A 16,054-nucleotide genomic window follows, 5' to 3' on the forward strand; every position below is an offset into this window, starting at 1 on the left:
GAAGGATGTTGACTGGAATAATATGTACTTTTGCTTGTCAGGAATATTTACATGAGGTGTGTATCATCACATGCTGTAGACTAATGCTAGTATTCATGAGTATATACTAGTTCTGAATACTCAAAATCAACATTTCATTACTATGATATAATTATGTGTATGACTATTCTTGGGAACATATGCTATACTTTTCCTTAACATACATTAGTAGTATTACTACACTGAAACCTCCCTAATCTGACACCTCTGTAATTCAGAATATCTCTATAATCTGATATTGTTTTGTATACCAAAGTCTGTTCTATGTAACACTACCTCAATAATCCAACATCCTTGATAATCTGACACAATTTTCTTATCCCAATGAGTGTCGGATTATAGAGGTTTCATTGTATTTACTATTGTAAAACTAATCTAGAATTTTACAAATTATTTTCTGTTTAGGCTTGCTCCAATTATACCGGCGTAATTTCGAGCATAATAGGATGATTTTCAGGAATTAAAATGTGCAATGCACGTGCCAAAATACTGCATAGCATGAACACACTGCACATTATTACTGCATTTCATATCAAAAACCTTGCAGTGTAACTATTTCTTGACTGATTATTCACACTTTATGGAAATAAGATCGAGATACTCTAATAGAGCAGTTACTTACTTTAATGCAGCAGTCAGAAAATGCATATACTCTAATAAAACAGTCAGCTCTCGAACATAATCTTGATTTTGAGAGCATAAGCTGGATTTTTGAACACTGCTCAAAAGCATAATAGGCAATTTCAAAGCATAATTGGCTCAAGCCTATTTTTGTTCTACTTTACTGTACCACTTGTAAGTTGTGATCAGCTCTTGTGATGGCTAGTACTATAATTGTCTAAGTTGCAGTTATAATATATAGAAGATTTTGTCACCACTTTTGACATATTATTGTTGAACAAGCTATTTTGTATTAGAATATGAAATTGCACACAGAATGATAGTGTACCAATAATGTACTCTGAGTAATGGTTATTGCTAAATTATTGCTGTTAACTTTGGCACCTGTATATGTGACTCGGTCTGTGAAAAGGAGTCTTAAAGCCTTTTCAATTGCATGTACTTGGCAACCTGTAGTTTGACTTGTGAATGTGGTATCACCCTGAAATTTGGTCTCCTTATACCCCTAATGTAGCACCATGGCGTGATGTAATGGAAGTGATAGGTTGAAAACATGAGGAGTTATTAGTCAAACTTGATGATTTGGAAAGACTATAAGACCCCTTTTCGCAGACCGGGTCACATATACATGGCTAAAGGCACTAATTCTGCTTAAGTCTTACATTAAAAGTGAAGTATGAATATTTCTTGCTACTGTACCGGCTGACTGGCTATTGTATCTATGATGATGAACTTGGCCTAGAGAGACAACTCAAAATATTGTTGGGGCCTTCCAGCCTGTTGGGAATATATCATTTGCTTCAGTTCAGCATTATATTTACAAGTGTACGTGAACATGCTATTTAGTAGTGTTGCGAACTGGTATGGAACAACCAGTATTGTCTTAAACTGGTTTTGCCCACCCACTTGGTAAACCATAAATTACCCCCTCAAAGCATGTGTAAATACATATGTGATTGTAATAACTGTTATTGTAAGGCAGGATGTTGATGGTCACTTTGGTATCACCCTAAGGCTTCCATAGACATGTTGAGTACCATGGTACCATAATGTCTGCTAATTTACAATCAGACATTAATAAACTCTGCAGGTTCACAGCACTACTATTTAGTGAAATGTGAAAAGTAACATGCATGGCTTTAAAAGTATAATATTGTTAGTCCCCAAAATTATCAAAACCGTGCACTTATAAAACCATGAAACATTCTACTAGTTTCTAGTACTTGTGAAATGCATTTTTAAGTGTCATCACAGATTTGACCTCTGTAGCCATTTTTGCACAGAAAATTGATCATTTATGTCTTCATCTCCCTAAGGCATTAATAGGCCCGAGTCAAATATGCTCAAAATGTTGCTAAACTGCTTTCAGAATTTTTGCCTATTATGCTCCTCAGGTGTTCTAATTATGCTTGCATTATGCTCCTAGGTTAATTTCTTACAAATATCTTAATCAGTGAATGCTCTATTTCATCACAAAGTGACTGTTCTATTAGAGAGTATGCATCTAATGAACTATATACAATCAGTTTTCAGTTTGCACTGACTGCTCTATTAGGGAGTATCAATCTATTTTCATGGAACTAAGCTCCATAGTTTGAAATCTCCACCTAATATGCTAGCATTATGTGGCATAGAACTCCTATTATGCTTTTTGTTATGCTGGAATATGTGACGCAGGCCTAGGCATTAATTAACATGGTAAAACGTATACCAAAATGAAGGTTTTGTTGAAAGAATCATTTGGTTTAAGTTATGATTACTTTGTGTAGCTACAAATTCTTTGAATTTACTTGCCCTTATAGGGTGTTAATTACCTGTGGGTAGGTAAATTACCCAAAATTTATGGGTATTATAAAGGTCATAACTTTAGAATGAAATTGTCTGTAAACTTCCCAAATTGTTTTGTTCAGAGTTACAATGCTTTAAGATAATAAAATACACTTTTATGTGAATCAACAATGGCCACATTACAGCAGATGTTATTATCAAGTCTCTCATTTTAGCAAATGTAGGTAATGGTCATGGCCATGGGTGTCTTGAGTGGGATGGAGTGCCTATATAAAAGGAGAATACAACTTACATACAATTTGACACTGTAATCTATACGTATACTATGATGTATGACATTGTGTATATAGTACATGAATGAAGACAGAGTGCACTAAGCTATATAGTAAGAACAACCTGTGGACTATTAACCTTCTATACTATAGTAGTGACCTGCAGCTGGCAGGTCAAAAATAAATAAAGTACTTTAGTTACACTTGACTGTATTGGAGTATATGACTGCTTCATTAGAGTATTGTATATATCAGGAGTGCATCGAATCTTACAGACAAGGGAGCAGGTAACTTCGTAAAGAGCAAAATTCAAACATGGCTGACATGCACTATAACTTTAAAATTTCCTAATTAGGATATTGAGTACGTCATGTTTCTGCTACAATGAAACAAAGCTATGGAAACGAAGTGCAATGGCATGGCAGAAGAATAGTAGCACAGGCATATATAGCAGGACAGTCTTTCTACAATTGCTAATCACACAAATTTACTCTGCTTGACTATTCCAAGCTTTACCTTCAACTTGACAATCTTCCTATTAAAGCAGCTTTGCTACCTTCATGTAAGACGATGGAATAGCAGCCCATTCAGTGTATCCCTGTTGCTTGTAAGAATGATGTAACCAATTATATGTAACACTGGACGCCATGTCTTAATTGTGCCCATAGTATTGGTAATGTATGGAGTTACATGCTCCCTTGTTTGTAGAATTCTATGAGCTCCTGTATATATATATAGCAGGATATTTTTGAAGAGGAAATTTTTGTGGATTGCCACCATCCAAAACTTTGAGGGAGAACATTTTCACTTCATCAGGATAATATAATTGCGACCTAATTTTAGAAAACCATTGATATACACACATTTATCAAAACTCGTTTTACTGGTTCTTTGTAGTCTACAGGGTCAGAGGAATGGACTGGCTAAGTTTCAGCTCCATAAGTTAAGCAGTGTGGGAAATACAGCAGTAGACAACCGGACGAGCAAATAAACCAATACGTACAGAAGACATCGAGAGAATATTATACAGGCACTTACATAAACGATAATAACTTACTGATACAACGGTGTATGGAAATGAATCTTTGCTCATTGTGTTTGCCATACATTTGTGAATCCACCAAGGTATAGGCTTTGCCAAAAGTGTTCTTCTGTGATCCAGAAGGAAGGCGAATTCATTGAAGAAAAATCATTGGAAATTCCTTCGTCACCACAACGTAAACAAACATCTGTAGTTCAAAAAACCCACTGGTGTATGGAGATGAAACACGGATTTTTGAACTCCCTATGAACAGGGGAACACGATGATTTCCAGGATTTATCCACTGGAGTGTCAATTCACCCACCAGCAAGGCGATAAAAACTTCCGTAATTTTTTTCTAGAGGTTGCGTTTTTTACCCATTGCATTTTAAATGTGTTTTATTACAAAAGTACTATTGTACGTATATCGACGGTTTTCTAAAATTAGGTCACAATTAATAATTAAACAACACCATTTTGATCAAGCTGCATATTTCAAAGTTTTACAGACAGCAGCCAATCTGCAAAAATCATGAAACCATTCCCCCTTCTATACAACATCTCGATCTTCATAGTATTGGTAGGTACAGGAGTTAACGCCTTAATTCTGAACTAAAGTGAAGAGGCTCAATTTATCTCCCCCACATTTACTGGTTGTACAATATGTGACTCGCTGAGCAAAAACAAGCCGTTTCTACAAAATTAGGTATTGAAATGAACTGCGTGTACTACAAAAAAAATTATCCGTGTTTAATCACTTTGATATGCACTGAAACAAAACTCAAAACAATAAAACCTATATACAGCATCAGATTTGTCTATTCACGGGGAGTAAGTACAGTATATCTTTGTTTCGCGTTCATAGAGCATAAGGCATGTGAGTTATGGGCACTTATTTACAATGTGGTAGAAATAAATTTTACTGTTGTTATTTCATTATTGGAATGGCTTCCACATGTAGATGTACAGGGAAAATGCTATATCTAAACTGAATTGCCAGTTCATGGTGAACATACTGAGCTAACCCCATCTTCGTAGTTGGTTTCAGTCGTGAATTATGATTGATTAAATAAAGCACCTGTAATTTACTTACCGTATTGTTGCTGTGCAAATCGAATAACTTATTCCTGTTTCAACTGTCTAGCACTGCAATTTACAAAATGCTGAAATTTTGGTTATCCACTCCGTAAATAACAGGAAAGCAAATAAAATGGAATTCAAGGAATGTGCAAAACTGACCAGTTTTTGCTCAGCCAGTCAGTCACATATTACATCATATTAGGTCGTGTTATTTTTATTTATTTTTTGGGTTATACCACTTGAAACACTAATTCACTGCATTCATGAACAATTTATAATGGCCTTAACTGCTTGCTTGAAATTTTATGTATCAAGGTGCAAAGCAAACAAGCAAATACTCCAATAAAATACTCACTGGTTCCCTAAAAGAGCATGTGGTGACTAATCTATTAGAGTAACTATTATCTTAGCAGTCATCTTATTAGTATATGTAATAGGACAGATGGCTATGGTATTCGGGATTAATAGTGCAAGCATTGTAAACAGGAAGGAGTAAAATAGTGTGAGGTGAAGTTGAGCACTGTTTCCTTCCTGTTTACAATGCGAGAACTATTAACCTCGAATACCACAGCCATCTGTCCTATTGCAAATTAATCCGACAATCATAACAACTGTTGCTAGGCAACCAAAATTCCACTGCAAAAACCAATTACACTTAACAACCATTTCCTAGCAACCATTGATATAGTCTCGAAATGATGTCTACCACAGCAACAGTTACCTAGCAACCATTGCTAAGCAACAACATTGTTGCTATGCCATGGGGCATCTATCACTATGGTAATGCTAGTTGTCAAGTTGAACATTTACTTCTAATAGAAACACACCATACTATTTTAGCCAATCAAATTAGTACTACAGATTTTCGTCGAGGGACCTTGACAAACAAGTGTAATACAAATTCTATTGGCTAATCGCTTGACATATTTCAATATAATATGTCAAGCTGCTATTGAGAGTATTATATTGTAACACATTCACTTGTTGGATTATAATATTTATGTGCATTATGTATATCGCCTCTTCAACACAGAGAACCTAATGTTACATGCCTAATCCTAAATCAATTCTATTACTAAGTCAGGTGCAGATCCAGGGTTTGGCAAGATGGGGGTGGGGGGTGGGCTGCACAAGGGTAGTAGGTATATGGAGCAGAATGTTTGGGGGCACAGCCCTCCCAGAAGCTACAGGTGTATTATGCATAAATATCTAATAAATCATGCTTTCTAAGTGTCTGCATTGGATCAGTGACATAAGTAGTTTAGTTATGATTACAGTGGAACCTCAGTTATCTGAACCCCTTGGGACCATGGGTGGTCCATAAGTCTGAAAAGTCCGTATCTCTGAAACTCTGTATAAATAGCCCTAAAAACATTTTTTTAAATTTCAGTATTATCAATTACCCCTAATAGAACAGTGACTACTCTAATAGAGCAGTCATTTCCGTAGTTCGGTTAAACAAGAATCTGGATAAGTGGGGTCCGGATAACTGAGGTTCCACTGTATGAGCCTGTAAATTGTCACAATACAAAGGATCACATGCATTTCATTTTCAAAAACTTCTTAGCAAGCTTTAGCCAGAGTTGGGGTCATTACTCTAAGTGACTTGTTACATATTACTAATTACTTCTATGCAATGTAACATGTTACAGTTATCCCAAAAAAGTAATAAGCTACATATTACACGATACTCTTAAGGGCTGTAACTAGTAATATTATTATTATTGCAGCTAGACTAATCAGGGGGTGAGGTGATCTTGTTTACTGTTAAGTGAATAGCTAAGAGGTGAGGTCTCAATACTCTATCACTATTAGTCCACCTAGATCTTTATTTGATGGGCATAGTCGCGAACCTATTGTGAACAGGATCCCAGTCTAGCTAGTGTACCTCTTATAGTAGTGCTGAGACTGAAGCACTTCTGAAATCTAGCTCTGAAATAATTCTGTGGCATCTAAATAAATAATTATGCTGCTGATATGGAAAATTAATGCCTCAATATGGTTTCGTTGGATGAAGAAGAAGACAAGCAGCCTGATTGAGATAAAAGAAAAGACAAGGTGCAGAGGGCCTACACTCATTGGAACCCCAAAAGGCACATCTCACTGGTGAGTTTGTTCTGTGGTGTAAAATGGTGACCATGCAATGTTTCGTTTGGCCTCTAGCCTTGCAACTGTGTCAGGCGGTCAGACTAAAATTCAAGATTTGATGATTTTAAAAAATTCTATATCTGGCCACCTGTAAGGGTTTTGTTATATTTAATGTTGTATTATATATTATATGGACTAGTACTATCCTGTAAAGGTGATTTTCGTTGCGTAAAATGTCTCTAGGACGATTTTAAAGGCAGGATTTTGGGTGGCATGCGAAATTTACAGGGTGATCCCTACATATTATATTACATTTAATGCGTTACCCCAACTCTGGCTATAGCTAAGCTTGATGCTCCAAGTTTCATACTCAGCAATATAACTGTGAAGGATTCTTAATGTGGTGACTGTTCTATTAGAGTATTTGACTGAGTGCTCTATTACAGTAACTCAATCTTGTAACATTCTTTGAGAGGGGGAAGGGGAGCATGTGCCCCCTGTGCCCCCCTAATCCGCCACTGTAAGTGGTCAATAATACACATTTGCTGTAAGACTTGAATAATGCTAAATATTGCACATTTTAAAATAGTGTGAAATGCAGACATACTTCATCAGATTCTCCGTTTGAAGCTTGTAGGTCTTCCACACCATTACGAGATGCTCTATTTTCCTGCATACAGAGGCAGAATATATTACATATGACTTTGAGTTAAAATATTAACACACACTCCAATACACTCCAATGATTTTGTATATTAATTATTATCAAACATATATAGCACGTGTTTGGTCAAGTTTCAGTTACAAAACTTCAGAAACTCAACAACTAAGGTTTCTGTGCTAAGATCACATTCACTATTGAATATACCCAGTACATGATGATATTATGCACACACTTCAACATACATACATTTTCAGCTGATGATACATCAGATTCTGCAATGTCACCATTGGGTGGTCTTTGTAAATGATGATAGTGACTTTCTTCAATCGAGTAGAATACTATTTGCTGTAAATGAACAATAATACTACTGCATATAATCTATTGATGAATGTACTGTATGATATGCATAACTATGATGCAAACTCTCTGCTGACTAAGTGCCAATACTTAAACCAAGCAACTAGCAAACCTGCTTCATGTAAAGAGTGACAGACGAGTGGGATTCTCTTCAGAGTTATGTATAATTATGGTCCATGCAAGCTTCCATATAGTTAATTCTTGTAAATGATGTCTAGCAGGGATATGGGGGTGTCAGCAACTTGTAGCAGGAACATAAATTTGACAGCAGCACAGCAAGTGTAATACATGAGCAGTTTAGCTATAGCCAACAGAAAACTTAGTGGAGAAAGGGAGAACAATTACTGTAGTACTGGATAGTCAGACATAAAAAAGTTAAGTCTGGATACATTATAGAATATAATTACCTCATTGGGCAAATATCCATTTTCGATAGCAGTTTTAATTGCTTGTTGGCACTGTGTTAACTCTTTCTTCAGTTCTGTGTTTTCTGCTTTCAATTCTGTGTTTTCTACTTCAAGTCTTGCTATCAGCTCCATATCCTATCATGTATGCAACATATACTTTACAAAATTTGTTTGTACTTACTTCCTGTTGTTTTGATAACATTGGTGATCTAGCAATACCAGCTAATTCTTGAGCCCCTGATGATTTTTGTAGCTGCGGAGCCTGTAGTGGTAAATCTAATGACACTTTATAGGTAGGATTCCATGATATAATATCATCTTGTAATTGATGAAACCACCAATGCATGTTACCAAGTCAAGTGTTGGCTGTAAAGGTGAAATAAAAATCATTGTAAAGTTGCTGTCAATGATGTGGCCAATTGCTATAAGGGTCATTCCATGCCAAATCACCAAGGAATCGTAAGGATACCTCTTGGATTTTAATAAAACTTGGTGTGTTTGTAGTACCTATGGTACTCATCACCCACACCAATTTTTGGCCCCATACACTGCATAGTTTCAGATTTATGACCACAAATATTTTGAATATTTCATGAAAAATTGGTCAGTCTTGAGTTACAAAAGCAACTGTAGCTCACCACTGTGTTAATATTTTAAAACAAAAATTTTAGTGATTAAAGAGTGTTGATTGACCTTTCAAGTGATCCACAAATTATGGGATATTAACTTAATTAAGGTTTAATAGGGCTCTATTAAAAACTTCAATCCTTAATATTTCAAAAGGTGCTGCTTCAAATTCTTTGAATTTTTTAGTGAATAATTATTGGATCATAGTCTATTGTTGATAAAATTTTTGTGGTGGGGCCACAATGGGATCAAGAGATATAATTAAATATGTTGTGGTATGTAGTGGCTATTATTGCTGTATGGGAGTGTACACTCTAATACCACTCTTAATAAGGTCATGCCAACTTTGTCTTGCACAGTGAAGATGTCTAAGTACAGTGCAACTTGTATTAGTGACCACCTGTGTTGAAAGACCACCTTTGTGCTGCAATTATTTAGTCCTATTTACTGTTTGGTTTTCCAATGCAGCTAGCTTATATAGCGATCCTTCTTGAACAGGTGGACTTGAAAATGTCTTTTGTATTAAGTAAAAATCCACACTATGTACCGTATATTGGGTATTTTTAAATGGATAAATTAGTAAACTTGCCACATTTTCAAAAAACAACAACAAACATTTGTGTGGCGCATCACGCCCTGATTTGGGGTGGATGGCATGCAACGTTTAGATTTGCATGATACTATTATTGCCACAATGCTTCACATGGGCACACCATGTGGGCAAGATGATTCAAAGATCCATTTAAAGAAAGGAGTAAAGATTAATCAACCCACCACTGGCACCAAGATCTACTATGCTGTCCATTAGTTTATGTTATCATTTCAAATAGAGTATACAACTTCTTTATAGCTGGTGCTATTACTTTTTTTACAGCTAAACTTCAAAATGTTTTAGTTTAAAAACAACTGACAGTTTTTGAAAATTACATTATGTGGGTTGCCAGCATAGATACAGTAGAAAAATAAAATGTAGGTAGCTTGATACCCAGGACTCCTGTTACGTATAGTTAGTAATTTTCGAAGGGTTTTTATTTTCGGATGTTTCAAAGAGGTTTTTCTCTTCGAAAATAAATTCCCACACCTGGTTGCTCTTCAAAAATAAATTCCCACAAGTGAAAACAACAATCCAACTTTCAGCGATTCCGGCGTTTGCGTATCCTCGAGTTTATAGCACAGTATTACTGATGATAATGGGTAAATTATTATTACTGTGCCAACACCCACAAAACAGGTGATCCAGAATGGGAATTGATGCCGTCTGCTCTAGAATCAGTGGTATGGTAGATAGCTATAGCCATGATCGAGCCAGTGAATTTAGTCACCCGAGAATCCCCTGGTGTTCACTCCAGTGCGGGATTTTACTCCATCAGTAAGTCAATTTTTGGCAAACATTCACATATCTTCATAATAATATTTGTGACACAAATTTTCATTTAGTATTTGAAATTTCGAAATATGCATCTTCGCAAATTCAGATTTTGCTTCTTGTGTGAAATTTTCTGGTTCGAAAATAACCCGCTATACAGTAATTGCCCCATTTTAATGGTGCACATGCATGCACTCATACCTTTGGACAGACACTTTGTGACAGACACTTTGTGAGTTTTCTAATACAAACTATTTATCATGGCTCCATATAATCAAGATTGCTTGATCTGTCTTCAAAGTGTGCACTATAGTGAAATACATTTAAAAATGACTTAAATGATAAGCAAGTGCCATAGTTCTCAAGCTGTCCACATTACAGGGTGGCTACATTATTACGTAGTACGGCTTTGCCCATGTAAATGTACTGTACCACCGTGGTGGTAAATTAAGAAGATAACTAATTAATACATGGTGGTGTCTATATTTGATAATGACTATGTTTGGTTTGAGGAGAAGCCTAAAGTGGGACAGTGGGACTATATGGTAAATCAGACTAAAAATGGAAATAAACTGGAACACAAAGGTGGTCTTTAAATACAGGTGGTCACTAATACAAGTTGCACTACTGGAACATTGGTATGGCCTTATTAGGAGTGGTTATTAGAGGTGTAGACTCCCATACAGCACTAATAGACACAAAATTCCACTACATACCACAACATATTTAATTATATCTCTTGATCCCATTGTGGCCCCACCACAAACATTTTATCAATACTAGATCATGACCCAATTATTATTCACTAAAAAATTCAAAGAATTTGAAGCAGCACGTTTTAAAATATTAAGGATTGAAGTTTTTAATTGAGCCATTTTAAACCTTAATTAAGTGTATATCTCATAATTTATGGACCACTTGAAAGGTCAATCAATAGTCTTCAATCACTGAAAATTTTATTTAAAAATATTAAGACAGTGATGAGCTACAGTTGATTTTGTACCTTGGGACGGACCAATTTTTCATGAAACATTCAAAATATTTGTGGTCATAAATCAGAAACTATGTGGCGTATGAGGCTAAAAATTGGTATGGGTGATAAGCACCACGGATACTACAAACACACCAAGTTTCGTCAAAATCCAAGGAGTGACCTTACAATTTCTTGGTGATTTCACATGGAATGACCCATAAGTAACATTTGTCACTTTAACATCAGCATTTTGTGTAACCAGTTCAACCATTATGGTCAGTATAAGTAACATGTAAAGCATCCATTTTACTGATCCCTTCAATTACAATAGCAACAACTGTTGTGAGGGTAAAGAAAACTCAGGCCATGCAGCCACAGTAACTCAAATTACAGCTGATGTGCCTTATCTCATGACTCAACCAGGAGGTATCCTATAGGCCCAGGCAGTTTAATGTTCTAGTAGAAAAGATCTACTAAGGGAAAATCCTACATTCCATACAAAAATCTATGGTATGACAAATCCAACTTTTCACACTATATGGCTATGCATGCATACCTTGATCACGTTAGTCATGTCTGTTGGTGTTAAAGCATGCACTGCATGAAATTTTGACTCACTTTTGAATTGAAGCTATAGTAATTAAAAAAAAGTGAGCTGGTTATGCACTTTAAATTCAAGCCTGATTTTGGCTACAGTCTTGACTTTACAGTCTACATAGTAATTTAAGCATACAGCCATCACTGGTAGTTATCAACTAGGCTTTGAGGGCGGGTAGTCTGGAATAGCCGCCGTTTGATTAGAAATTAAGGGTTCGGTCACGTACCTGTGCCAGATTACAGCAACCAATCAGATTGCTTGGTTACAGACATTTGTTGAGAATACTTTTAGTCTAAGTTGTCAATTATAGGCAGATACCATTAATCGGCACTTGTAGATTATACAGACTATGAAATACATGAAGTCACATAAAATAATTTTGCATTGGAAACCAGTATGCTTTTACGTCTAACCAGAGATAATAGAGGGGCACGGAGTGCCCCAAATATCTCTCGAACGGCTCACCTCATCTTTGTAAAACTTCTGTGAAATGGAGTTATCCAAGGAATGTATATCCCACAAAAATTTCACAAGGAACCAACAAGGCACCAGAGAGGTAATTACTCACAAATTTGCAGTCTACCGATAATTGGTGAATTTCTGAAATACAGAGTGCTGATAATACGTACGTATCTCATGCCGATAATTGGTATATGATATGCTTAGTGATTTCACTTATCACAGGACGATCACTCATGTGAAATAATTAAAATTTGATGTGCTAAGAGACTAAAGACGCTAAGAGAAAGCCTCAAGGCTGCCCTCCATTTCTGTTTGCTTAAGTTCGGGACATGCCCCTTTCACCTTGAAGAATTTGCTATTCTTTATATCAGGCACTGATCCAGAAATATATCAAAGGGGGTGTTGCTGGCTGACTTAGGCTCCATGATAGCAAAATTTAAAATATGAAGGGTCAAGCTTGTTTAGTATGCAAACCACACACATGCTCTGGCTAGGGGGGTCTGAGAGCATGCTTCCCCCAGAAAACTTTAAAAATCTATTGTAATCTGGAATGCTTTGAATATGAGTGAAAATTATAAGACTGTTACAAACCAGTTAATTCATCATGGGTGGCTAGCCACCCCATTCTCCCTACCCTGATCAGTCCCTGTATGTATAAATGCTATTTTCGACTGTTTTACACCACCCGTATAGCCCATTGTGAAAGGCATTCATATTATCTTCAGCAATTTGCTTCATTGGTATTTCAAACCGGCATGAATCAATTCCTAAAACTAAAGCCTACCTACCTGGAAGCTTAATACAGGCACTATATGACTTTCATTTCTCATGTACAGGCTGCTTTTAGCTTACAAAGTTAATTGGCTGAGGCTATTGACATTGATCGTTGGTGTCAACAAGCACCACTAAAAGCTATTAACACTGACCCTCAAAACACTTAGACAAAAATAAATAAATAGAAAAAAGATAAACAAATATTGGACTAAAACAGATCCCCGACTCTTGGCCACTACCTATACTCTAGACTACTGTGCTAAGCTAACCATTCAACTAGCAGTGCCAGCTACCAAGTACCTTATAAATTGCCAGCTACCTTACATTAATACTCAGTACCTTTACCTTTTTACCTTATAAATGTGAGTCTCAGCGTACAGGTTGCTTTTAGCTTACAAAGTTGGCCAAAACTAGACTTCACTAGTTGAGACTATTGATGCCAATTGTTTTTGTCAATAAGCACCAGCAACACTGACCCTCAAAAACTTTGACAAAAATCAAAGAAAAAAGATAAACAAAAATCAGACTGAAGCAGATCCTTGACCCTTGGCTGCTATCTATATTCTAAACTACATTGCTAACCATTCAACTACCAGTGCCAGCTACTGATTTGTTGTTTTTCTGTATTATAAATGTAAGTTGAAAAGAATGATTTAAGACCAGTGAAGAAGAAACCAAGGCTGAACCCGATCCTAACCCTAAGGATAACACTGAAGTTTGCCTGTTAAGTATCTTTCACTATCTGCTGGTATGAAGGTAAGTTTTTGGAGAGTTCAAGGTGTTGACCCAGCTTTTCAGGGATGGCTGCTTTGCTTTTAACTTTTTTTACAACTAGTGTGTTTGACGCTTTTTTGGTTGGTGTCAATAACTTTCAGTGGCACTTGTTGGCACTGATGATTGGAGTCAATAACTTTTGGTGGTGACTATTGTGTCAATAGCCACTGTGTATAAGGTTTTGTTAATGTGGATGTGGTAAGACAAACAAATATACACACACATATTGGAAAATGATTTCAGTAAACCAGGCGCGTGCCCACAGCAACTGGTTTAACAAAGGAATATTTTATGAATTTAATTTATATGGTTATCATGATGTAATACCACATTCCATCAGCACAAGTTTTTAATTTATTTTAATTATGGAATAACAGAAAAACAATAGTTCACAAAATTAGTCCAGCTGCAGGCCTCCCTCAGAGACATGTCATCTTAATTGAAAGGATGCCCCCTGTTTGATCTGCTGTCCCAGATGCACATAATCACACTACGCAGCAGTGCAAAAGATAAATGGTAACCAGCTTATCACCAAAAAATAAAGCTCCTCTCTCTTGATACTATAAGCTTCTTAGGCAGTCTCTTATAGAATACTGTGGCTTCACGAGCCATCACACCAGAAGCAGAAAAAAACAAGGAGTGTAATTAAAGACACACCATGTTCAACCTCTCAAATCCTTTGGGCATACTGATGTTTCTTGTTAGCTTCATGTCTGTGGCACACAATAGAGAGGTGGATGCATTGGACCTCAACATCAAAAAGACGTTCTGCTGTTGGACCGAAATCTCCTTGCCTTCAGATCTTCTCTGGTGCAATCATCCACATTATCACTCTGGTATGCAAAGGTCTCACCATTTAAAGGCTGCACAGGACACGCGATCTACAGTAACACTTGGGCACACTTCAGTAAAGAGATAGTGCCAGCACCTCGTTAGGGCAAATAGTGGGAAACCCACCTGTAGGACAGAGCACAAGTGTTGTGTGCTTAATTTCTGATCAAAACTGAAGGGGTGGCCGTGCCAGACTAGAGGGCAGGGTGGGTGTCAATAAGATTGAAAGTATTGCAGGCCCGTAGGCAGTACCCTCTTCATAAAAATTTTCTACCTTTTGTGTCTTCTATTTTCAAACAATTTCTTGGGAGGCATGCCGAATGTCCCAACACCCCCTAGTAGTATGCTTTGCACATGCATCCTAGTGTAATCCTGTAGCTATCACACTACAGCTACAACACCCAACAGAGTTTAAGGTTCACTTTTCCACTGTCAGAACCAAACTCTCAGGAATGTAGCGATCAGTACTTTAACCAGTCAAAATTAATTATTTAGCAGCCGATTACATAGCTAAAAAGATTTCAATTACCTAGTTATACAGAACTGATACTCACCGAACAGCGTAGCTAATCGATATCAATCTGCCGAAATCTTCAGTCAAAAAGTATTAACTGAAGTCAGTGTTTATAGAGTTCACGTGAAATTGATCACCGTTCCGTGGTCGAATCCAAAATAATAGTATTAGGTAATTAGCAGTGCGATATTGCTAACCACAACCAGCGGTTCCCATTCAGCGATCCCTATCTCCTGTACTGACCTTATCAAAGCTGAAACTTTTTCATACTACCGTATATGAATCCCAAGTTTCTTTAGATATTAGATTCAGGGCCGGCGGTTAGATTCCTCTCTCAGGAATTGTCTTGTCACATTTCAACAACCCATCTTCAACTTACAGAAGTAGATTCGCGTTCACCGTAACATAAATAATCATCAGTAGCTACCCCGACACATAGCTATAGCTAGACCGTAGAGCGACCGTGACTGATCGATTAGAAGCTAGCTAGCTAAATGCTTAGTTGAGATGATGGGACAAGCCCTGAGATGCAGGGGAAGCCAGAGATTCCAACAAAAAACAAACAGCTAGCTATACATCTCCATGGTAATTCTCCCGGTAAGATGAGTAGCTAACTGATCATGAAAACGAGGTCACAGAGTAGATGCAGCATGCTGCCATCCTAACATTGCTGAGTATAGCTAAAACATAGTTGCTTAAATGAATCATCCTTTTAAAAGTATGCAAAGTATTTTAAGCCGAGACGAAACCATTGAGCAGAGTAATCTGACTGTTCTGCAGTTCCCTTTGAACCGATTG

At 36.7% G+C, this 16,054-nt stretch overlaps 1 protein-coding gene across 2 annotated transcripts; it reads right to left on the reverse strand.

The window, feature by feature from the left end:
- Positions 1 to 2,558: 2,558 nt before the first annotated feature.
- On the reverse strand, positions 2,559 to 15,516 carry LOC136253976 (uncharacterized). Of its 2 annotated transcripts, none has more exons than XM_066046622.1 (6): positions 15,297 to 15,516; positions 8,519 to 8,703; positions 8,338 to 8,472; positions 7,820 to 7,918; positions 7,517 to 7,579; positions 2,559 to 2,714 (listed from the first exon to the last, which is right to left on the reverse strand). In XM_066046622.1, exons 2-6 carry the CDS (start codon positions 8,681 to 8,683, stop codon positions 2,655 to 2,657), a joined length of 522 nt encoding a protein of 173 aa, XP_065902694.1. In that variant the 5' UTR covers positions 8,684 to 8,703; positions 15,297 to 15,516; the 3' UTR covers positions 2,559 to 2,654. The 2 variants fall into 2 exon arrangements, with proteins under 2 accessions (XP_065902694.1, XP_065902695.1); XM_066046623.1 differs by lacking the exon at positions 15,297 to 15,516 and adding an exon at positions 12,367 to 12,386.
- Between the last annotated feature and the right edge of the window lie 538 nt (positions 15,517 to 16,054).

Source organism: Dysidea avara, chromosome 4, assembly GCF_963678975.1.
Source record: "Dysidea avara chromosome 4, odDysAvar1.4, whole genome shotgun sequence".
Lineage (NCBI taxonomy): Eukaryota > Metazoa > Porifera > Demospongiae > Dictyoceratida > Dysideidae > Dysidea > Dysidea avara.

What these genes read in the sequence shown, in the direction of transcription:
- LOC136253976 (XM_066046622.1), bottom strand. Translation starts at nt 8,683, where the DNA reads ATGCATTGGTGGTTTCATCAATTACAAGATGATATTATATCATGGAAT. An exon ending in TGTTATCAAAACAACAGGAA is followed by an intron (nt 8,473 to 8,518) that starts GTAAGTACAAAC and finishes CATACATGATAG; the next exon opens with GATATGGAGCTGATAGCAAG. An exon ending in CAAACGGAGAATCTGATGAA is followed by an intron (nt 2,715 to 7,516) that starts GTATGTCTGCAT and finishes CCTTTTATATAG; the next exon opens with GCACTCCATCCCACTCAAGA.